This window comes from Lacerta agilis, chromosome 1, assembly GCF_009819535.1.
Source record: "Lacerta agilis isolate rLacAgi1 chromosome 1, rLacAgi1.pri, whole genome shotgun sequence".
Classification (NCBI taxonomy): domain Eukaryota; kingdom Metazoa; phylum Chordata; class Lepidosauria; order Squamata; family Lacertidae; genus Lacerta; species Lacerta agilis.
Window position 1 is genome coordinate 5,738,037 of NC_046312.1, and position 25,425 is coordinate 5,763,461.

A 25,425-nucleotide genomic window follows, 5' to 3' on the forward strand; every position below is an offset into this window, starting at 1 on the left:
CACTGCTGAAAGACCCAGCACCACCAGCCAGACCACATCGGACAGAAGCTCACAGCTTCCGACACAGGCACAGCGCAGGGGGGGCTAGAGGACCCAGGAGAGATCATTTCAGGGTGCCGAAAATCTGGTGTTGGGCGGGGAGCCGAAGGAATGTACTTCCGGATTCTGATAGTGATTGAACGGTCATTTTGACTATCTCCGCTTGTAAATAGCAATGCTTAATAAATAGCTTTAGTTTTTCAAAAGAGGCTCGGTTGTTACTCATTAGCAGTACTGGGGAAGATCCTGACAACGGCGTTTCTGTGCACGCTCTGGTTTCCGTCACGGTGTCCCGTTGCGCCAGAAGCGGTTTAGTCCTGCTGGCCACATGACCAGGAAAGCTCTCTGTGGACAAACGCCAGCTCCCTCGGCCTGAAAGCGAGATGAGCGCCGCAACCCCATAGTCACCTTCGACTGGACTTAACCATTCAGGGGTCCTTTACCTTTACCTTTACCTGTAATGTCACCTGACTTCAGGTGAGATACTTTTCATGCCCACATCAGTCAAATAAACGGCATAGTAGCGCCGTGTGTGTGTGTGTGTGAATCATCTCTGATATCAACATCTGCCCCTTGATCAAAGCCTCCTGCCGGATAGAATCCCATTGATCCTTCTACCCTGGAAGGGACAGACTTTCATTTATGCGATCACAGCGTGAGTTCCTAAGGGGAGCCTTGCTTCATCTTCCGTGTAGGCTAGCGAAAGGAACTCCCTCCGTTCTGTCGCTTTGATCGCTCGGAAAGTAGCACAGATGGTTTGTAAGTGCCACCAGGAAAGACGTTGCTAAGCTGGCAGGTGTTGTTGCTTGGGAGAGAAAATGGTTTTCTCACTTTTGCACTGGCCTTCGCCAACCCTTTGTTGTTGTTGTTGTTGTTGTTGTTGTTGTTGTTGTTGTTGTTGTTGTTGTTGTTAATAATAATAATAATAATAATAATAATAATAATAATAATAATAATAATTTATTTGTACCCCGCCCATCTGGCTGGGTCTCCCCAGCCACTCTGGGCAGCTTCCAACAAATACTAAAATACATTTAAAACATCACAGTTTAAAAACTTCCCTATACAGGGCTGCCTTCAGGTATGTCAGGTAGTTGTTTATCTCCTTGACCTGTGATGGGAGGGCGTTCCACAGGGCGGGCGCCACTACCGAGAAGGCCCTCTGCCTGGTTCCCTGTAGCTTTGCTTCTCACAGGGAGGGAACTGCCAGAAGGCCCTCGGCGCTGGACCTCAGTGTCCGGGCTGAATGATGGGGGTGGAGACGCTCCTTCAGGTATACAGGACCGAGGCCGTTTAGGGCTTTAAAGGTCAGCACCAACACTTTGAATTGTGCTCGGAAATGTACTTGGAGCCAATGAACGATGAACATCCCATGACCTGAAACTTTTCGGGCTGCGTGTTGGACCACCCTGCTTTAGTTGAATAATAGCCTAATAATAGTTAATCACTCCTCTCCATAGCCAGTCTGGATAGCTCAATTTGTTAGAGCGTGGTGCTGATAATGCAAAAGTTGCAGGTTCGATCCCCGTATTGGGCAGCTGAGTGGTCCTGCATTGCAGGGGGTTGGACTAGATGGCCCTCGGGGTCCCTTCCAACGATTCTATGCTTCTATGATTCCATGCAGCTGCCACGCAGGGGTAAAGATCCCCTCCCACAGACACATGAAGGTATCTTGGGTCTTTGCAGTCTAGCCTTGCCCCCTGGCCCTGGGGTCTCTGCACCCAGCACACATTTTAGAAGAGACTTTCGTGGAATAAATGAATGCAAGAAGGAACTCTGTGTGCATGCCTATAATGTACAGGGAGTGTGGCTGCAGGGGGGCTTGGCAGTGAGGGCAGGGGACCCCTCGACCTCCTCCCCCTGCATTCCTTGAATCTAGATATGTGTGGTCCCCGCCATGCAAACTGCAGTAACTTTTAACCAAGCTGTTTTTCGATCTCACGGACTGCTGCTGCTGTTCTAAAGTTGATGACTGCCATTAACGTTTATGTCGTTGGTTTTCTAGTGAGAAGCTGGATGGAAAAGCTAAAAGATAAGGTAGGGAGATCTTCCTTTGTCTCGCTTTGCATTTGCAGGCAGATGCTGTCTTTTGCTTTCAGAAACCAGGGCTCCCGAAAAGCGAAATTTGTGGTTTCTGGTCCAGGGGCTCCTTCAGGATGGGCAGCTGGAGAACAGATCCTGGCTTAGGTTTGAAGGATGGCAGTGATGACCTTCTGCTGCTTGCAGAAATTTGGAAGCAATCAATGCTCAGCTGGTCACTGGACCTCCTAGGCCTGTTGACCTCCATCCTGTTGCATCTGAATTGGACCATTTTTGGTCTCCTTCCTGGTTCTCAACACACATAGCTCACAACCATGCTTCCATAGCAGCCGCTTGCTGAGAGTCTCTGGATTTAACCCTCCTCTCTGAGAACCAGAGAATTTCGACCTCAAGTCAGCTGCTCCCCACGCTGATCACAACTGATCGGAGTAATCATTGTGATTGTTCGGGCTGCGCCATTTGTCGTACCTAAGGGACCGCCTCTCCTGGTATGTCCCGTGTAGGACCTTAAGGTCCTCAAATAATAATCTTTTGGAGGTCCCGAGCAACAAAGACGCTAGGTTGGCCTCAACTAGGGCCAGGGCCTTCTCAGTATTGGCCCCGGCTTGGTGGAACAGTCTATCACAAGAGACCAGGGCCCTGCGGGATTTGGCATCTTTCCGCAGGGCCTGTTCCACCTGGCCTTTGGGTTGGTTTCTGTTTGATATTTATGCTTCATTCTTTCATTGGTGGGTTATTTGAAAATGAGACTGCAGTTTTAATATTGAATATTTAAATTTGTATTTTAATCTGTTATTTTAAATTGATTGTGTTTATGTTTTTGCTGTGATTTTAATTAGTGTTAGCCGCCCTGAGCCCGGTTTTTGGCTGGGAAGGGCGGGGTATAAATAAAAATTTATTATTATTATTATTATTTATTGTTTATTTTTGCATTTCACCCCTGCCTCCTGCACACACACCGCGGTGGTGCCTCCTCCTTCCCTCCCTCCTCCTGGCTTCTCCCCGCCCTGCGGAGGAAGAGAGCTGGGGTTTGATCGCTGCCAGCAGCCAGCCAATCCGAAGCCTCGCCGCCCGCCACCTGTCCGCCGGCCTCTCCGTCCATGGCCGCGCTGTGGGCATCGTGACGGGCACATTGTGGTGGCAGTGTCGCGGGGCTTCAGATGGAGCTTAGTGCGCCTGCCGGCCCCGCACCTGGCGCCCGCGAAAGCTGGTTCAGAAAGGGGAGGCAACGCCACTGCCACCGGCTCCCAACCGCAGGCAGAGTGGCGGAGGAGGTAGGAAAGGGAGGGGAGGCAGTGCTGTCAAGTATCCCGTTTTCCCTGGGAATCTCCCTTATTTCAAGCAGTTTCCCACTGCTATCCCTTATTTTTTATATCCCTTTAATTTCCCGTTTTTTCAAAGGAAGCAGCTCCTCTCCCACCCCCTGCTGGCCAGGGACTGGGAAGACCTTGCCTCCTTGCAGCCTCAAAGCAAACGGGAGCCATTTCCTGTGCTTACAGGCGTCGTAGCCCACGGGCAGCGTTTCCAAAATACAGTAAGCCTACTGCGCGCGTTCACACCAGTGCCGCCCACTTTTGCTTCTGGCTCCGCCCACCACTGCCATGTGACTGTCCCCGGGATAGGTGAGGCTGCTGATCCCTTATTTTCAAATTCGAAACTTGACAGCTATGGGCTGGGGGAGAGAGGTGAGAGAGAGAAGCCCCCTCCAGCCCGTGCAGTCCGGCCCGCCACAAGCTCTGAGGTGCGGTGAACTGGCCCCCTCCTAAAAATGTTTGCTGACCCCTGGCTTAACAGATACTTGCCAGACTGTATTTACGGGGAGGTGTAAGCCCCTGCAGTCCAAAGACAATTGGAGAGCTTTCCCCATTTCCTTCCTCCTTGCAGAGAAATATTTGAGGTCCATTTGGGAGAGTCAAAATGGCTTCAGGATTGCTCTCCTGTACTATTTCAGACACGTGGTTTATATACTTAGGTGTGTGTTTGCCTTGTACATTTATGAACATTTATTATATATACAGGTATAAGACCTTATAGGAGTGCCCTCTTTTCCCTAATCTCTTCTGCAGGCTGGTTACATGTCTGGAATGCTGGTGCCCGTCGGGGTTGGCATAGCTGGGGCCCTTTTCATCTTGGGCGCTCTCTACAGCATAAAGATCATGAACCGCCGGCGAAGGAACGGCTTCAAGAGGCATAAGCGAAAGGTAGGTTCCCAAATCACACCCCCCCACCCCGCCCATGCAGAGCTGCTCAGCCTTTGTGATGCTCTGAGGCCCCGAACAATTTGGGCTCGTGAAAAGTGCCGCTCTGCCATTCAGATCCGAAAGGGCAACACCGACAAACCATCAGAGGCTGTTTAAACTGATAGAATTTTCTACTTCTTCTTCTTTGGCAATCCCTCGTAGCCGAGTAAGATTGTCTTCTATAAACACGGTTTTAACAATGAGTCCGTACGTGACTGTGGAGGCCAATTCTGGATCCACACGTCCTTCCACAGCGGGGACATTGGTTTCCGGGCAGGAGTTGATCACGGTGTGGATTTGCCAAGCGTGCCTTCCTCTTAGCACGTTTCTCCCTTGCGTCCTGAGTTCGAGTGTCTCCAAAGCTTTGGTGAAGGCTGTTCTCCGACTGGAGCGCTCGCAGGCCAGTGTTTCCCAGTTGTCGGTGTTTATACTACATTTTTAAAGAGTCTTTAAACCTCTTTTGTTGACCGCCAGCATTACGCTTTCCATTTTTAAGGAATAGAGTAGTTGCTTTGGAAGACTAATAGACTTTAACTAACAGAATTTATAGATACGGGTAGGTAGCCGTGTTGGTCTGCCGTAGTCAAAACAAAATAAAAAATAAAAAAAATCCCTCCCAGTAGCACCTTAGAGACCAACTAAGTTTGTTCTTGGTATGAGTTTTCGTGTGCATGCACACGAAAGCTCATACCAAGAATTTATAGAATGAGCCAATATGACAGCTGCAATGAGGAATATGAATAAGAAAATAACAGTAAGTGAGTGGGAATTACTAGAAAAAAACATTTCAAAAAGAGCAGAATAATGTTAAATATGCAAGCGGAAATCAACTTATGAACACCAGATTAAAAAGGGGAATGGGGGGTGGGAATGGCGAGGAATATAAACCAAGGAGTTGCGGCAAAATTAAGTGAAAATGTAGGCTGTCAAGGAAAGATAGGCTGGGAAGTCTTCTTATGACAGGAAATGGCTAGAAATGTTTTATGGTTGTAACCAGTGCTTTTTTTCTGGGGGTACGCAGGGGTACGCATACCCCTAAACATTTTGTGAATCTTTGTTCTTTTGTCCATTTACTGCATTTATTTCCCCCGATTTGAACTACAAAATGGTGATCCCCTAAACATTTTGTGAATTTTTGTTCTTTTGTCCATTTACTGCATTTATTTCCCCCGATTTGAACTACAAAATGGTGATTTTCTTGAGTCAAAATGAGAGTACCCCTAAACATTTTTTTAAGGAAAAAAAAAGCAGCACTGGTTGTAACAGATAATTATTATCATATTAGATGTTGTATTAGGTGCTCAAAAGAAAAAAACTAGAAAAAACTAGAATAATACAGTGAAAGAACTAGTTGTATGTAACGGGAAAATGCAAAAAAAGAAAAGAAAAGAGAGGGAGAGAGAGAGAGAGAGAGAGAGCAATCTTTCATAAACCAAACCAAACCAAACCAAACCAAACCACCAGATCAGCAGGTCTGTGCTCAGAGGCTGGCTTTGTGTGTGAATTGCATACTGGGGCCAGACGTAAAACAAAACCATATACCCTAGCAATCTCAAGTCGCATGCAGGGGGGAAATGAAAAAGGCAAGGGGACTCCTTGCAATCTGTATAAATTACCGGTAGGTCGCCGAGCAAATTTCTGAAGGTGTCTTCGTTTTAATTCATTAATTTGTTCTGTAGACTTTTGAACAGATGACAAAAGGGTAACCCTGCATATGTCTCCTCAGAAGTAAGTCTCGTTGGGATTTACTCCCAGCTTAGTGTGTATAGCTAGGGCAGTGTTTCTCAAACCTGGCTCTCCAGCTGCTGTTGGACTACAACTCCCATCATCCCTGACCACTGTCCGGTCCTGCTAGCTAGGGATGATGGGAGCTGTAGTCCAGCAGGAGCTGGAGACCTAAGTTTGAGGAACATTGAGCTAGGTAAGGGGAGCTGCCCTCTATACTCCAGTTCCCATCATCCCCAGCCAGCACAGCCGGTGGTCAGGGGTGAGGGGAGTTGTAGTATAGCAACATCTGGAGGGCCACAGATGTTCCCCACCCCTCTGCCATCCTGGGGATGTTATTTTCCAGCCCACTTCAAATGTACAGAACTGAATCTTTGGCCCTTAAACTTTGTACATGTAGGACAAAGAAAAAGGGAATTCTGAGACCTGAACGCCAATGTAATTATTTTTATGTTTGCTCGGAAGTAAGCCCAACTTCATTCAATGAGGGTTGCTCCTTAGCGCATGGGTTGCGAACTTTTTTTGGGGGGGCAGTGGGCACATTCACGATCTTGACAGAATGCCGTGGGCGCCAGCCACAAAATGGCTGCCCTGGCAGTGTGGCATAATGGCTTCCACAGAGGAAGAAGAAGAAGAAGAAGAAGAAGAAGAAGAAGAAGAAGAAGAGGAGGAGGAGTTTGGATTTGATACCCCGCTTTATCACTACCCAAATGAGTCTCAAAGCGGCTCACATTCTCCTTTCCCTTCCTCCCCCACAACAAACACTCTGTGAGGTGAGTGGGGCTGAGAGACTTCAGAGAAGTGTGACTAGCCCAAGGTCACCCAGCAGCTGCACGTGGAGGAGCGGGGACGCAAACCCGGTTCACCAGATTATGAGTCTACCGCTCTTAACCACTACACCACACTGGCCGAGGAGAGGCCAAGCCAGAGCGAACAAGAACTGAGCAGGAAAAGCAAATAGCTTCTTATGCATTGGGCATTTTTGGGGGGAGAAGCAGAATTTACTGAGACTGTCATTGGCGTCATAGGAGATCCTGGTGCCCACGGGCCCTGCGTTGGTGACTCCTGCCTCACCACATGTGCTTTAGGATTGCAGTCTTCAATCAACTGGGTCTAGCGAGCTGGAAATGTATGGATTTTGTTAAGGCGAAACTTAGGCTGCATTCACACGACGGCAGTTTCTTCCGTTTCCTAACTGCCTGTCATGACTTAAAAGGCACTTCCGGAAACACAGCGGGAGACAGTGCAAGCTGAGAACTCATTTCCGTGTTGCGAAATGAGCGTGTCCGGAAATGAGCGCTGAGCTTGCACTGTATTTCCGGAAGTGGCTGTTAGGCTGTGCAAAAGCTCAGATACGATGCGGGAATCCACAGCTAGGGGATAAACATCCCGTATAAATGCAGCCTTGGTCTGCTTCTTCAGGCCTTCAGGCAAAAGGTGTCAACTCCCTGGGGCCCTGGGTGCCCGAGCACCCGCAAAATTCCCCATGAAGGAACCGGGCACCCACAAATTTCGTTGCCAGGGCCATGCACGCTGCATGGCACCCAAGTCACGGTGCCAAGCTGGGACTCCTGCTACAGGTTTCATCGAAGATCTCCCCGAAGGACCAAAGGCCATCTTCTTTGGCACTCGATAGCAGTCCTGCCTGATCCTCAGCCTAGTTTCTCACCCACCCACCCCTTTTAAACATGCCAACGTACCAGGCAGGAAGTTTGGAGGAGGAGTGGGGAACAAGCGAATGAAAGGAGGTTTATTCCTTCTCGCTGATTTCGTCCTCTCTCTCTCTCTCTCTCATCTCTCTCCACCACAGCAGAGAGAATTCAACAGCATGCAAGACCGAGTGATGCTTCTAGCGGACAGCTCTGAAGATGAATTCTGAACCGGGCTGCGGCGCCTCGTTTCCTGCCCTTCCGTGACTTTTATTTCCTTCTCTCCCCCCCCTCTATTTCCCTTCTTTCTTGCCGCCAAGGGAGGTGCGCAAGCGTTTCTGCTGCGCCACCACGGAGGCCGGCCACCTTCCTCTCGCTCACGGGGCAGCGGTGCTTTTACACAACCTGCCCCTATAAGAGGAAAACACACACACACACACGCACCCATAACAGCATGCTGCAGCCCCAGTGCAACACACAAATGTTATTATTTTTAAAATATATGTATCTCTGTACGGTGGCGCACGTTCATTTCCCACGCACGGCACGCCGTTCCGAATGCACAGCAGGCAAAGGCGTGGACTCAAAGACAAAGGACGTTTGTTGGGTGTTTGTGATTTTTATTCCATCTGCTTTCAGTCGTGGTGCTGCTGTTCTTCTCGTGTGAGTCCCTGGAGGGGGCAGGCTTCAACCCAGATAACTCCTGTCTCTCTCTCTCTCTCTCTCGCTGGGGAGCGACTTCTGAATACGTTGCGTTACCTGAGCTGGAGCTCGCGGTTGCCAGAATTAGCTGCTCTGTTTAATTGATGATGTGCCGCCCCGAAGCAGATTCCCCCACCCCCCATTGGCCAGGTAGGAACTAGGTAGAGTACGACACAGTGATATGTAGATTAAGATACACCGAAGGCCCAAACGAGACATTTATGTGGGAGACACATGGAGGAGGCCCCCCCCCACTTTTGTAAAATGCAAAGCAGTTTTGGAGGCTGCAGTTAAGAGGTAGGGAAACAGCTCAATCTCCAGGGTTTCAGACGGGCGGCCTTCCCCAACCCAGAACCTGTGTTGAACCAGGGATCTATTGCAGGCAAAGCAGATTCTCGTCCACAGATCCCTTAAAAAAATCATGTTAAGGTCCTATTCCTCATGGATCCGAACAAAGGACTGATCAATGTTGCCTCCACTGGCTGGTCTTGAACCTGGGACTTCCTGCATACAAAGCAGATGCTCTTCCGCTGAGCTTCCCCAAATCTGGCAAGCTGGGAGCAGAGAATGGCAGGGGGAGTAGCCTTGCTTAACCCATTTCCTTTCCACTGGTTCCCCGCCCCCCTTTCCCTCCCCTCCAGCTGCTTTTTCACCCGTGGAGGAAAAGATACAGGACCCCTGCATCTTTTCCCTTGACTAGGGAAAAACAGCTGGGGTGTGTGTGTGTTACGATGATTTTGAGTGGACAAACGGGAGGAAGGGGAAGGGTCGGGAATCCCCTCCGCTGTTTGAACTGGCGGCCTCCTACTGCCCTTTGGGAGAGACTTCTTGTGCTTCCAACGTATCATAAGGTTTAGCCTTCTAAGCATGCCAGCCTACATTGCAGAGCTGCTTATTTTAAGAGACAGACAACCCATTGCTACGTGGGATTTCCCCAGGGCTTTTTCTTTTCCAGCCGGAACTCGCCGGAGCTCATTTCCGGCACCTCTCTGTTGGCATATTAAAGCTGAGCAACTGCACAACAAAAAGGTCGAGGAGACTGTAAAGCAAAACTAGGAGTGGTTTTAATAAAAGGAAAAATAACAGAAAGAACATTAGCTATAATAACATTACAGAAGCATGACCCATACAGTGACCCACCACCTAGGGTACTGAGAGAGGTACGCAGACCTCCTTATATACCGTACCCGATTGCTGACACGCCCAAATCAAGACGAACTCAACATCACCTGCTGCACTGTCCCACAGCTGGAAAACTAGGTCAGTTAATTTCCTTCTTGCTTTTAAAGAGATATTTCTGTGGAACAGTAATGAACCTTAAACTGTACATTCAACACTCTCAGGTGGGCGCCATTGCCATTATAAGAGAACAAGGGGGGCATTCGCTGTGAGTCCCGGTGCCTCATTTTCTAGAGAAATAGCGCTGGGATTTTCCTCCCGTTGTGAATAGCAAGCGCATTGGGAGGGGGGGCTGATTCTTTTTGGAACCACGGTGTGTGTGCGGTCCCTTTGCGCGCGCCCCCCCCACATGCTCCCGGTGCATCGAGGCGCTCCCCTTGCCAGCTGTTTAGTTTTCTTTAACCATGACAGCAGCGTGGTGTCAAAGTGCACGACAAACGCCACGTCTCGCTTGGCCCTGAGGTCACAACCCTGATGATGACGGTGCTGGGATCAATGCTGTCATGGGACACCTCCCCCCCCCCGTTTCCCCTGCGGCGGATGCTTCTGGCAAGACGGCCCAACTCATTACAGGTATGTCCCATCCGTTCCAGGCTTGGGAACTGCTGGCCAAAGGCTCCTGCGGCCCGTCACCTGCAGTCGTGTAGTGTCAAATTCAGAAGCGCGGGGTTCCCTTCGTGATAGTCACAGCCACTCACCCCTTCTGAGATTATGCAACCTTCTAAGGATATACAATAATATTATAATGATACAAGAACAAGAATAAATAGAGATGCATTGCAGCGATCGATGCAGATCTCCGGTGTGTTGCCTTTCTGCCAGATTCTTTGCACGTAAATATTTTGGGCGGCTCCAATAATACCTTCCATTGCATCTTCTGTGAATCATAGAATCATAGAATCATAGAGTTGGAAGAGACCACAAGGGCCATCCAGTCCAACCCCCTGCCAATCAGGAAACACCATCAAAGCATTCCTGACAGATGGCTGTCAAGCCTCCGCTTAAAGACCTCCAAAGAAGGAGACTCCACCACACTCCTTGGCAGCAAATTCCACTGCTGAACAGCTCTCACTGTCAGGAAGTTCTTCCTAATGTTTAGGTGGAATCTTCTTTCTTGTAGTTTGAATCCATTGCCCCGTGTCCGCTTCTCTGGAGCAGCAGAAAACGACCTTTCTCCCTCCTCTATATGACATCCTTTGATATATTTGAACATGGCTATCATGTCACCCCTTAACCTTCTCTTCTCCAGGCTAAACATACTCAGCTCCCTAAGCCGTTCCTCATAAGGCATCGTTTCCAGGCCTTTGACCATTTTGGTTGCCCTCCTCTGGACACGTTCCAGCTTGTCAGTATCCTTCTTGAACTGTGGTGCCCAGAACTGGACACAGTATTCCAGGTGAGGTCTGACCAGAGCGGAATACAGTGGTACTATTACTTCCCTTGATCTAGACGCTATACTCCTATTGATGCAGCCCAGAATTGCATTGGCTTTTTTAGCTGCTGCATCACACTGTTGACTCATGTCAAGTTTATGGTCTACCAAGACTCCTAGATCCTTTTCACATGTGCTGCTCTCAAGCCAGGTGTCACCCGTCCTGTATTTGTGCCTTTCATTTTTTTTGCCCAAGTAGTTCCGTTCCATGTAGCAGAACTTCCAAACACGCGGTGTCATTGTTTTCCTTCAGCTGAAGCACCTTGTGTTTTCAGTGCTCCCAAATGCTTAGTTTTGCAGCGTGCAGAATCATTCTTCCTTGGTCCTTCTCCGGATTGACCCCAGGAGCCCATCCCCAGTGGCCGACTCACGTCCTTTCCCTTTGCTTGACACTGGTCAGCAGCACAGAGGGTGAGAATATGTCTTCTCGGTGGATAAAAAGCTCTCCTTTTATGCTGATCAGGCAGCTCTAAGATGCTGGAGACAGGTACCCTTCTGCAGAAATAGTATCAGGTCTTTTCCTACACCTCTGATCACCTGGAACTTAGATCCACAGCGCTTTGCCTGGTGTAAATACACCCCACATCTGTTTGCGATCGCTTGGAAGGTTTCTAAGACTATGCTCATCTCTGTCCTGTTACCCAGCTCCTTCAACCGTTCCTCATCAGGCTTCATTTCCAGATCAGGGATGGATAGCTGCTCCATCCTGCTGGATCATTCCGGTCCGGCTCCCATCAGCCCTGCCCAGTGGCCATGCTCAGTGGGATGATGGGAGCTGGAATTAAACAGCCTTCAGAGGAGCACAGTTTTCTCAACCCTGTTAGAAAACGTATTCCGCTTCTGGTTTGTGGGTTCCAGCATAGTTCCCTTACTGAGGGGAGGGACATCTGAAAGGGCCCCCTTTAAAAAAAATATTTTAAAATGTGCCTGGAGAGAAATATGTCCCCCTCCTCCTGGCTGTTTCCTCCCCTCCCCACCTCACTAGGTTTTCACGCCTGCCTTGTCTCTGTCCCCCAGGATGATGGACAGACTGGGAGCTACTGCTGCTCAGGCAGAGGCAAGAGCTTGCAAGATGGAAAGAGCAGGAAGTCTCTGGGGAGGAAACCTCACTGGAGCCCAGCTTGCTTTCTTCCAGATTCTCAAGGGGAACAAAAAACAAAAGGAGCTGCGAGGAGGGGCAGGAGGAGTCAGTCACCATGGTCTTTGCCTCTAGGTATTAGATTTTAAGGTTGCTTTTTCTCCAAAGGGAAACCTACCAACCTGGGTGAGGTCTGGGAAGAAGAAATAGTCGTGATCAAGGCAGTTCTAAGGACCAAACTAGCTTCCCCCGCGAGAATATTTGCTTGTTTTGAGGTTGTATTCTGCGACATGCCGTTGACGCGATAATAGCGCGTTTGAGCTGGATTTAGGGAGCTGGGTATGTTTAGCCTGGAGAAGAGAAGGTTAAGGGGTGACATGATAGCCATGTTCAAATATATCAAAGGATGTCATCTAGAGGAGGGTGAAAGGTTGTTTTCTGCTGCTCCAGAGAAGCGGACACGGAGCAATGGATTCAAACTACAAGAAAGAAGATTCCACCTAAACGTTAGGAAGAACTTCCTGACAGTAAGAGCTGTTTGACAGTGGAATTTGCTGCCAAGGAGTGTGGTGGAGTCTCCTTCTTTGGAGGTCTTTAAGCAGAGGCTTAAAGGACAGACAGATCCTGTCTGTCCTGTCTGTCCTAGAAGGACAGATCCTGAAGTTGAGGCTCCAGTACTTTGGCCGCCTCATGAGAAGAGAAGACTCCCTAAAAAAGGCCCTGATGTTGGGAAAGATGGAGGGCACAAGGAGAAGGGGACGACAGAGGATGAGATGGCTGGACAGTGTTCTCGAAGCGACTGGCATGAGTTTGGCCAAACTGCGAGAGGCAGTGAAGGATAGGCGTGCCTGGCGTGCTCTGGTCCATGGGGTCACGAAGAGTCGGACACGACTGAACGACTGAACAACAATAAAAGCAGAGGCTTGACAGCCATCTGTCAGGAATGCTTTGATGGTGTTTCCTGCTTGGCAGGGGGTTGGACTGGATGGCCCTTGGGGTCTCTTCCAACTCTATGATTCTACTGGCGAGCCCAAACACCATTCTGCTCTGTTACTCGTTCTGCGATGCTTCCCCAAAGTTATCGTATTATTTGCCACCTGGTGGGGGCAACTCTTGCAAACAGTGTAGCAGAAGAGAGACAGACACCCACCACCCACACCATGAACATTTATAGGAACAAGCCGTGTTGGTCTGCCATAGTCGAAACAAATTTTTTTTAAAAAAAATTCCTTCCAGTAGCACCTTGGACACCAACTAAGTTTGTTCTTGGTATGAGCTTTTTTTGTGTGCATGCACACTTTTTCAGATACACTGAAACAGAAGTCACCAGACCGTTATATATAGTGAGAGGGTGGGGAGGGGTATTACTCAGAAGGGGGGTGGGAATGGGGGATTGGTTGATAGGTGAGGTAAACCTGTTGATGACCATTAATGACTGCAATTGGTCTTACTGAATTGCAACTTATTACCAAACTTAAAACTATGGAGAGACCTGGTCTGAACAGAGACACTGGATTCTTATCTCATTATACATGACTAAGCTATTTTTAGCCATCTCATCCCTTGCTTTTCCCTGTAAGACCAATTGCAGTCGTTAACAGGTTTTCCACACCTATCAACCAATCCCCCATTCCCACCCCCCTTCTGAGTAATACCCCTCCCCACCCTCTCACTATATATAAGGGTCTGGTGACTTCTGTTTCAGTGTATCTGAAGAAGTGTGCATGCACACGAAAGCCATAGCTGTCTACTTTCCCCTTTTCTTGTGAGGAATCCTATTCGGAATAAGGGAATTTCCCTTTTTAAAAAAGGGAAAAGTTGACAGCTATGACAAAAGCTCATACCAAGAACAAACTTAGTTGGTCTCTAAGGTGCTACTGGAAGGGTTTTTTGTTTTGTTTTGTTTCATTTACAGGAACAGTTACAGGATTGCAGTGGGGGGTTATGAAACATGCACTGATAGGGAACAAAGCGGGATGTCCCCCCCCCAAAAAAAATTGTGCAGGTGCAAACAATCATAGAATTGAGGGTCAATCAGTCCAACCAGGAATCTTTTGCCCGTGCCTATTGTTGAATCTTTTGCTGCAGGCTTTCAAGCAAGAAAAGCCTAATTTCGGTCACGAAATTAGAAGACGCCTGCTTCTTGGGAGAAAAGCAATGACAAACCTAGACAGCATCTTAAAAAGCAAAGACATCACCTTGCCGACAAAGGTCCGTATAGTTAAAGCTATGGTTTTCCCAGTAGTAATGTACGGAAGTGAGAGCTGGACCATCAAGAAGGCTGATCGCCGAAGAATTGATGCTTTTGAATTATGGTGCTGGAGGAGACTCTTGAGAGTCCCATGGACTGAAAGAAGATCAAACCTATCCATTCTCAAAGAAATCAGCCCTGAGTGCTCACTAGAAGGACAGATCCTGAAGTTGAGGCTCCAGTACTTTGGCCACCTCATGAGAAGAGAAGACTCCCTAGAAAAGACCCTGATGTTGGGAAAGATGGAGGGCACAAGGAGAAGGGGGCGACAGAGGATGAGATGGTTGGACAGTGTTCTCGAAGTGACTAGCATGAGTTTGGCCAAACTGTGAGAGGCAGTGAAGGATAGGCGTGCCTGGCATGCTCTGGTCCATGGGGTCACGAAGAGTCGGACACGACTGAACGACTGAACAACAACAACATTCTTGAATCTTTTGCTGCAGGCTTTCAAGCAAGAAAGTGGTTTATCTCTCTTACATGGAATCAAGGCATTCCCCCCCTTTAAATGCAACTGTTCACTGGCAAGACAGCCTTAATCAAATGAAGTGAGGCTGCTCGTTTACCTACGTAAATCCCTCTGGCTCTGAGAGAGGCAAAAGAGATAAAGGGTTTGAGAATCCGATCTTGGGAGAGGATTGAATTCTTTGCAAAGGTGAAAAGGGCTGGCTGTTGGCCAAGGAAGGAGCGCAGAGGGAGAGAAAGAGACTGCAATGCAGGGAATCCAAAACCGAAGAAGTCCACTCATCAGTGGAAGGCGGATGCTTGCTCTGTTCAAGGTGGCACACCAAGAGCACACTGAAACCCAAGGGTGTATGCACACCCCTGACCACGTCCAAAGATCTCCAAGCCTCGTTTGAGCAATGAAGGCAGGAAGAGAGGAGAACTGGGCATCCCCTTGGTGCTGTGTTTCTTCACACAGAAAACGCAGTTATACTATGGAACTCCCCGCCACAAGAGGCAGTGACAGCCACCAACTTGGATGCCTTTAAAAAAGGATTTGATACATTCATGTAGGAGTCCTTCAGTACTGCTTGCTAGTTTGCCAGAGGCATCTGGATGGCACCAGATGTTGACATGGATGGCTTGATCCAGCAGACTCTCCTTACGATGTTATGTTCTCATCAGTTTGTGGATTTATTTATTTTTTAAAGGTCCACATGAAAAAGTCCTCCTAATGTACATATCTCACTATGCACATTCCAAATGGAAACCAAAACGTTTGTTTACAAAGCTTTTGTACCACCAACCTTACTGTATGCTTGTGAAACATGGGCCACTTATAAACGACATCTCCAACTCCTCGAAAGATTCCATCAAAGGTGTCTCTGAAATTTTTTTATACATCACTTGGGAAGGCAGGCAAACTAATGCCAGTGTACTGGAAGAAGCAAAGGTCACCAGTGTCGAAGCAATGATTCTTCAACATCAACTTCGTTGGACTGGTCATGTTGTGCGGATGCCTGATTATTGTCTTCCAAAGCAACTACACTATTCCGAACTTAAAAATGGAAAGCATAATGCTGGTGGTGAACAAAAGAGGTTTAAAGACTCTCTCAAGGCAAATCTTTAAAAATGTAGTATAAACACTGACAACTGAGAAACACTAGCCTGTGAGCGCTCCAGTTGGAGAACAGCCTTCACCAAAGGTGTCATGGACTTTGAAGACACTTGAACTCAGGACGAAACAGAGAAACGAGCTAAGAGGAAGGCACATGTGGTGTGGTGTAGTGGTTAAGAGCAGTACACTCGTAATCTGGTGAACCAGGTTCGCATCTCCGCTCCTCCGCATGCAGCTGCTTGGTGAGCTTGGGCTAGTCACACTTCTTTGAAGTCTCTCAGCCCCACTCACCTCACAGAGTGTTTGTTGTGGGGGGAGGAAGGGAAAGGAGAATGTGAGCCGCTTTGAGACTCCTTCGGGTAGTGAAAAGCAGGATATCAAATCCAAACCCTTCACATTTAGCAAACCTTCACCATGATCAACTCCCGCCCGGAAACCTATGTCCCCACTGTGGAAGGATGCATGGATCCAGAATTGGCCTCCACAATCACTTACGGACTCACTTTTAAGACCGTGTTTAAGGAAGACAATCTTACTCGGCTATGAGTGATCACCATAGAAGAAGACATATCACAACACTTTCTTTTAGTTTTCCTTGGAAATCTCCACTGCGAAGCCTGGAGATGTGTGAATTTTTGAGGGACAGCTGCATTTTGATGCACGAATTGGTTTGGGAACTGGGAATTGTTGTTGTCGTTTAGTCGTTTAGTCGTGTCCGACTCTTCGTGACCCCATGGACCAGAGCGCGCCAGGCACTCCTGTCTTCCACCGCCTCCCGCAGATTGGTCAGACTCATGTTGGTAGGTCCAACCATCTTGCCCTCTGTCGTCCCCTTCTCCTTGTGCCCTCCATCTTTCCCAACACCAGGGTCTTTTCCAGGGAGTCTTCTCTTCTCATGAGGTGGCCAAAGTATTGGAGCCTCAGCTTCAGGATCTGTCCTTCCAGTGAGCACTCAGGGCTGATTTCTTTAAGGATGGATAAGTTTGACCTTCTTGCAGTCCATGGGACTCTCAAGAGTCCCCTCCAGCACCATAATTCAAAAGCATCAATTCTTCGGCGATCAGCCTTCTTTATGGTCCAGCTCTCACTTCCGTACATCACTACTGGGAAAACCATAGCTTTAACTATACGGACCTTTGTTGGCAAGGTGATGTCTTTGGGAATTAGGTGGGTTCAAATGAAAGCAAACTCTCCCACCCCTAGGCGAGTGTGAGTAGGGCCCCCTTTGCAAGAGAATCTCTTTGGAGGGTGGTCTCCTTGCTGCTCAGTTCCCGTTGCAGTTGATGATAGAGTCTTAAACCCCAGGAACATTTTTCCTGCGAAACTGCAGATTGGGCTCTTAATGCAGCAACCTTTCTGAAACTGATGAGAGTGTTGCTGCTGCTGCAGCAGCAGCAATAATCTACTGACTCAGAAAAGGGCCGCCTGTTATTTGTTGACATCTCCACCTGGCATTTCCTTATCTTGTTGAGCCTCGGTTTTGTCTCAGGATAGAAAAATGAAGCTCGGCAAGCTGACGCTTTGCCTCCGAAGGGAGAAACGAGCCGGCTTTATGTGTCAGGCATTTTGACAACGGAGGCCCTTTGCTTTCGACCAGCTCCTGGCTTTCAGAGATGTCCCAAATGCTGGATGCTCACCTGCTTGTAGATATTTCCTTGGACTGCGATGCTTCATGCAAACGGCTGCCAGGATGCTTACAATAACAACATCCCAAATGAAGCACCAGGGTTGCACTCACTCCAGAATGGCAAAACACAGACTATCCGTGCTTTGCAGGAGGAGGGTTTCAGATGCATCTCCAGTCTTTAGGTTTTTGCAATTAAAGTGGTGCGACCAATCCACTACAGAAAGACATAACAGACTTTTTGAAAATAGGGAAAAATGAACTGAAAAGTGTGGGATGAATGAATGATCAGCAGGAAGGCATGTAAACACCATGCAAGCAAATCTCGACGAATGCTCTTTGTCGTATCAACTCCCCACAAACCAGTTAGTAGGAATAATCCGTGTATAATCGGTTCTCCATTTAAACTTTGCACAGGCATTCCTCTGGGGAACGCAAAGAAGGAACATACAGAGAGACAATCCAAACTGTAACGGGTTATACCCCATAATTCACTGACTGTACTGTATTTATTTTAGGGATTTATGCTCTGCCTTTCAACAAGTTCCCAAGGTTGATTTGTTTGCGGGGAGGTTGTAAAACGTTGTGAAAAACAAGTGTCACCCCACACATTTCCAGGACATTTTCCTTATTGCAAAAAGTCTTTTTTTGGGGGGTGGGGAGAACATACTTGTTATGCGAAATCAATTTAACACAAGAACATAAGGATAGTTCTGCTGGATCAGGCCAAGCTAGCATGAAGAAGAAGAGGAAAGAAGAGTTTGGATTTGATATCCCGCTTTATCACTACCCGAAGGAGTCTCAAAGCAGCTAACATTCTCCTTCCCCTTCCTCCCCCACAACAAACACTCTGAGGTTCACCAGATTACAAGTGTACCGCTCTTAACCACACCACCACACTGGCTCTCAGGAGACAGAGAGGAGATATGCTAGCCATCTTCAAATATCTGAAGGCCATGGAGCAAGCTTGTTTTCTCCTGCTCCGGAGGGTAGGACTCGAACCCATGGCTTTCTCCTGCTCCGGAGGTTAGGACTTAACCACTGCACCACACTGGATCTTGCTTCCTTTAAAGGGCTCCTTTTTCAGCCTGGGGGCCTTCTTCTACATGCCAATAGTGGGTGGGACAGATAACAACAACAACAACAACAACAACAACATACCACTTACATTAATCTCTAAGCAGTGTACAAGTGGCTTAATACAACAAAAATTCAAACCAGCAGTTAAAACTATAAAACCAAAATTCAGTTAAAATGCCTGCATGAATTTTTGTTTTAAGTTCGGCAACTGCCAGAAGTTCAACAGGTAGCGACTCTTGCCTTTGCATAGTAGGCTACAGCCTAGCCATGCAAAAGTCAGGGGTTTCTACCCACACCTCTCTCCATCCAAAGCATTCAAGAGGCATCGTTCATAGAATCATAGAATTGTTGAGCTGGAAGGTACAATGCAGGAATCTCATCAAAAACTGAAGCACCCATGACAGATGGCCATCCAAAACCCTCCAAGGAAGACAAACAAAAAACCAGAGGGGTGTGGCTTGGGTCCCTCCCCCCCAGGCAACCAGGGAAAAAGAGGACTGGTGGGTCATATTTGTCGTGTGGGACTGAGGCTCCCTGGACATTAAATGATTCCTGATTAAATGATGCCTGAGAAGGTTAAGGGGTGATATGATAGCCATGTTGTTCAAATATATAAAAGGATATTGCAACGAACCTCCCTTTCACAACTCCCCTCCCCTGTTACTAAGTGATTGTTTTATTTTTTTAGTCAGGTGTTCCGGGTCAGACTTCCATCCACCCTACCTGTCCCTCGGAGGTCCGTCAATGAAGTTAATTCCCTAGTATTTATAATATGGGAATATCTTAGTAACGGGAGAGTCCCGGTCCAGCTGCTGCGTCCGTTTATATTCCTTGCCCTGGGCTTCAGGGGTTAAACACCTTATTGCCTACAGTCCAGGGTCTCTCTCTCCAGATCCCTCTCTGTAGCAGTTAGCTAAACCCTTTTAGCAACTCTGTGGCATACACAATGTTTCAGCCCGCTAGCCCCTCCTGAGTGAAGCCCCTAAGACACAAACTATCACCCTGCAGGACAGTTTTGTCTTTTCCCTGGGTTTCCCCTCCTCATGAGCAGTTATATCCCGCTGGACCCAATAATCGACGACGACTGACTTATAGCAACAAACGCTAGTCTTTATTTATTTAGAGCATAACGGTTTCAGTAAATCAATAGTTTAATCGAAGTTTAATAACAGCATAAAATATTTTCTATTCAGTATAACATACTCAATCTTAAACCTAGCCTAACCTACCCACCACTATCCTGGCCTCTCACCCTCTCTCCCTCAGTCACCACTCACTCCCTCCTTCTCTCCCCGTCTGACCAACTGCCGCTCCCTCCTTTTAAAGGGGCGAAACGTCCCGCCTCCTGTGAGCGAGCTGCCATTCACACAGATTGAATTTTAACTCCTAACACTCTGGGGTTTCTGACCATACCCAGCCTTAGGGCAGATCCGTTACAGATGTCATATAGAGGAGGGAGAAAGGTTGTTTTCTACTGCTCCAGAGAAGCGGACACGGGGCAATGGATTCAAACTACAAGAAAGAAGGTTCCATCTAAACATGAGGAAGAGCTTCCTGACAGTGAGAGCTGTTCTGCAGTGGAATTTGCTGCCAAGGAGTGTGGTGGAGTCTCCTTCTTTGGAGGTCTTTAAGCGGAGGCTTGACAGCCATCTGTCAGGAATGCTTTGATGGTGTCTCCTGCTTGGCGGGGGGTTGGACTGGATGGCCCTGGTGGTCTCTTCCAACTCTATATTCTATGATGGATGACTCTCCCAAAGCAAATAAATAACAAGGCATTTCTTTGGGGCAAAAATGACAAATCGCAGCCGCGAAACCAGCCAGAGCAACGATGGGCTGTTCATCAACTCCCCCATTTTCCAAGGCGACCTGTCGCGCGTTCTGACAGATGGACAGAAGGCGACTGATGCTATCGGCCCGTTTGCTGAGGCAGAGACACTGAGTTACTTTCCTGTCAGCTTTGCCGTCTCATTTTCCTGAGGACATTGTCTCTAGTCAGCAGGTTTCTTCAGCGGGTACCTAGCTCAGAGACCTGACAATTAGGGGATGCGCTTGGATCTGTCAAACACGGACGGACGCCTTAGATTGAGTCAGACCAAATCTAGCGCAGCATCTTCTGCAGACAGAGCTGGCAATATCCTTGGCTCTGCCTGAAACTCTGGACAGCTGCTGCCACTCAGTGCAGGGGATATTGATCCAGCTGGAGTATCAATGGTAGTAGCAATAATAATGCTTCAATTTATTATCCACCGTCAGGTCTCAGGGTGGGCTACAGCTACTTAAATTTGAGTATTGGAAACAGTTCAAGCGAATGACAGTTGCGGGAACAGTGCCCTAGAAATTATAGGTACTCGAAATACGCACGAGAAGGGCTGAGCAAGGGAAGTTTGGAACGCGAAGGTTGAGTTTGCAAGAGAACCGCGAGAGAAGGGCGGAACGACAAATGTTGCCATAACTGCTGAGAACAAAGGAAGGAGGGAAAGATAAGAAAGTTGCTATGCCTTGTGATTACATCAATAGAAACTACTGCAAGAGAAGAAAGTGCTGCCATTTTGGTACATAACTGTCCTTTTAAATAATAATAATAATAATAATAATAATAATAATAATAATAATAATAATTTTTATTTTATACCCCGCCCATCTTGCTGGGTTTCCCCAGCCACTCTGGGAGGCTTACAACGCAACAAAGCACCAAACATTACAAAACTAAACAACCACAACCACAATAACAATGATAGCAATAATAAACAGTTTACACTTACACCCAAATTAAAATAACCGCCAACCACAACTAAACATTTAAGCAACATCAACCCGACAAAAACAAAACAGGAACCAAACAAAACGGGAACCTCCTCTTGCGTGTGTGTGTGTGTGTGTGTGTGTGTGTTTGTTTGTGTATGCTTGCGGTTTCCCCCCATATTTGCATACCCTCCAACATTTCTCTGATGAAAATGGGGACATTAATAATAATAACAACAACAACAACAACAACAACAACAACAACAACAACAACACCCCACCCATCTGACTGGGTTTCCCCAGCCATTCTGGGCGGCTCTCAATAGAATATTAAAAACACGATAAAACATCTACCATTAAAAGCTTCCCTAAACAGGACTGCCTTCAGATGTTTTCTAAAGGTTGTATACCGTAGTTACTTACCTCTTCCTGGGGGGGGGGTCACATAATTCCATACCCTCCAACATTTCTCCGATGAAATTAGGGACATCCTAAGGAAAAGTGGGACATTCCAGGATCAGAACCTTGGGGGGTGTCTGTATTTGGTGTGCCCCCTCTCAGCTCCTTGCTGGTTAAGCTGGCCAGCCCAACACATTTTGGCGCCTGTGACGAACCACAAAATGGCGTCCCTCCCCTGCATGCCAGGGAAGAAGGGGTGAGTGAAGATCTACATTGGGAACAAGGCAGGGAATAACAATCCACATCGGGATCTGCTGTCCTTGTGGATCCTTCCGCCTGAGGTGGTCTTCTCACCTTGCCTCATGGGTGGGCCGGCCCTGCGTTTGACTGACAATTGCTGTCTGGTTTCTTTGGGCATCCAAGCTGAATCCAGAGGGTGTTGGGTATTGAACCCCAATACTTCCCCAACAATAGGGCCTACCTTGATACGTGGCAACTGCCTATATTTCTATGACCAGCACTGTGCCAATTATTCTTGTTCAAACTGCTGTTATTCTTTTAGTCATGCTGCACTGCCACATTTTAATGGATTTCCTTTTATGTCCTTACGCAGCCAACTAAGTTCTCACATCTGTTTTGTCCATTTTTCTTTGTGCCTCAATAAACCGTTTAATCGGTCCAAGGTACAGCCTCCAGACCGTCTGTGGTCCTTGCCCCCGGGTTCAAGCCTTATCCGCTGGGATGCACCCGCGAGTCTAGATTTGTAAAGGAGATAACACCCCACTTGGCTTTTTCCTTTGTGGCGGCACATTCAAAGCGCTCACTTCCTGGCCGGATTAACAATTACCTCCATCGCTTCACAATCGTGCGCAGGGGCCAGGAGAGCTTTCGGCAAGAAGACATCTGAAGCCTTATTCCTCCCTTCTCGACCAAAGTGCTGCTCAAAAGGGAAACGCTGACCCCAGAACACATCCCCTGCGTCGGACCCCTGTGGTATCTAGAAGAGAAGAAGAGACAAGAAAATTAAAGCGGCAAGTTGGAGACCTTATTTTAAAAGAAGAGATCAGAGAGCCAGTGGTTGCAATGTCAGACCAAAACTTGCAAGGCCTGGCCTGAAATCCACAGCGTTGCCGAAATCAGGAAGACCAAAGTTTTAATAAGGAATGGGGGAAATTTATAATTGACCTTAAAAACCACTGGAAACAGTTAAAATTGTTAGTAGGATTTGAATAACACTTGTAGCTTATAGAATCATAGAGTTGGAAGAGACCCCAAGGGCCATCCAGTCCAACCCCCTGCCAAGCAGGAAACACCATCAAAGCATTCCTGAAAGATGGCTGTCAAGCCTCCGCTTCAAGACCTCCAAAGAAGGAGACTCCACCACACTCCTTGGCAGCAAATTCCACTGCTGAACAGCTCTCACTGTCAGGAAGTTCTTCCTAATGTTTAGGTGGAATCTTCTTTCTTGTAGTTTGAATCCATTGCTCCGTGTCCGCTTCTCTGGAGCAGCAGAAAACAACCTTTCACCCTCCTCTGTATGACATCCTTTTATATATTTGAACATGGCTATCATATCAACGTAAAAAATTCCTTCCAGTAGCACCTTTGAGACCAACTAAGTTTGTTCTTGGTATGAGCTTTCGTGTGCATGCACACTTCTTCAGATACACTGAAACGGAAGTCACCAGACCCTTAAATTTCAGTGTATCTGAAGAAGTGTGCATGCACACGAAAACTCATACCAAGAACAAACTTAGTTGGTCTCTAAGGTGCTACTGGAAGGAATTTTTTATTTTATTTTGTTTTGACTATGGCAGACCAACATGGCTACCTACCTGTTTAACAGCGAGTTTTGGATATAATGGAGATGTAAAATATTTGGATTATTGTAAATGATGCAGGAGGAAATGATTAATAATAGGGCACACAAAGGGGAGGAAGGAAGCCCAGGAGATTCTTTGGGATCTTGTTTTTATGTTGTATGCTTGTGATTGTAAAATTTTAATTTAAAAACCAAATATTTTTTTTAAATAATAATAATAATAATAATAATAATAATAATAATAATAATAATGCAGCTCAGTGTTATCCAGGGAGGACTCCAAATACACACAGTATTAAATGCCAATATAGTTTGCAAGTGACACAGCAAACCCTCCAGGTGTCCCTGTTTTCCAGAATTTACATTCCCGGATTTACAGAAGCCGTCCCGGTTTCTGTTTCTGCAGTCACTGGGATTATTCCCCCATATGGGGTAGATCCACATGTACATATTTGTAACTAAGTCTGCCTTCAGGGATACAACTGTGAACTGAATGTGTGAGTAAGCTACTTTTATATACTTTACATAAGATTGTGGCGTGTTTATTCTTTTAAGAGGGATATAAGGGAACTTACCAGGTCATTAATATTGAGCGGCTTAAACAAGCCTGCAACCAGCTATCTGCTGTGCGTTTAAAAGGGGAATGTAAACTCTGCTATGTTATCGAACTTGCTAGTGCAAGTTAGGAAGGATATTAATAAACAATATATCCTCTCCTGCCTCCCTAAACATTCCCACAGCAGGGACCCCAAGCGTCATCTAGTTCAACTCCCTGCAATGCGGGAGATTCTAACTAAACATCAGGAAGAGCTGCTTGACACTTGGAAAGTGGTGGGCAGAGGGCCTTCTCAGTAGTGGCACCCGCCCTGTGGAACGCCCTCCCATCAGATGTCAAAGAGATAAACAAATACCTGACATTCAGAAAATACCTGAAAGCAGCCCTTTTTAGGGAAGTTTTTAATGTGTGACATTTTAATGTATTTTAATATTTGATGGAAGCCGCCCAGAGTGGCTGGGGAGAGTGGCTGGGTACAAATTATTATTATTATTATTATTATTATTATTATTATTATTATTATTATTATTATTATTATTATTATTTTCCTTGGAGGTTTTTAAGCAGAGGTCGGATGGCCCTCTGTCATGGATGCTTTAGCTAAGATTCCTGTATGGCATGGGGTTGGACTCATTGTACCCTGGGGGTCCCTTCCACAATTCTACGGTTCTTTGACAAGACGGTCTTGAACACCACTCAAAGCATTTTGAAATCTGCAATTTGTGGGATTCACTGTGGGCAGAAGTCGCTTGATTATATTCCTATTAAAGGGGGGGGGCGGTGTTTAGATAAATTCATACGCTTAAAGAAGATTGGGAGGTGTCTATTGAATATATGGGGGAAATTGTGTACACTTGAAAAGGGTGGCAGCATTAATTCAATAGTTTAAATAAGTTTTGATGGATGTAATAATGGAATACTGAATGGTTTAGTTTATGTAAAATATACAGGGATTTATGTTATCCAAAATGAACCATGGAAAGAGAAAAAGTGAAGTCATTGGTATTTAGTAGTAGCAATTTATTTATTTATTTATACCCCAGCCACTTTGGGCAGCTCCCAACAAAATATTAAAAATACAATAAAACATCAGACATAAAAGAAAAATTCCCTAAACAGGGCAGCCTTCAGATGTCTTCTAAAAGTCAGGTAGTTGTTCATTTCCTTGACATCTGACATTTTAAGGTTGTTTAAATGAATACTCTAAATTGTAAAACAGAACATTTAATAAAAATTATATTAAAAAATAGAGGCTATTCTACTAGTTATAATGGCTCTGTGCAGCACTAGGATCCAGGGCAAGCCAACC

At 46.9% G+C, this 25,425-nt stretch overlaps 1 protein-coding gene across 1 annotated transcript in view; it reads left to right on the forward strand.

The window, feature by feature from the left end:
- The window catches only part of ARMH4 (armadillo like helical domain containing 4), a 40,454-nt gene extending 32,165 nt beyond the window's left edge, over positions 1 to 8,289 (forward strand). The window contains exons 6-8 of the mRNA XM_033167874.1: positions 2,045 to 2,076; positions 4,146 to 4,280; positions 7,855 to 8,289. Coding sequence (XP_033023765.1) covers positions 2,045 to 2,076; positions 4,146 to 4,280; positions 7,855 to 7,923 — 236 coding nt within the window. The 3' untranslated portion in view covers positions 7,924 to 8,289. The remainder of the gene's footprint in view (positions 1 to 2,044; positions 2,077 to 4,145; positions 4,281 to 7,854) is intronic.
- Positions 8,290 to 25,425: the final 17,136 nt, after the last annotated feature.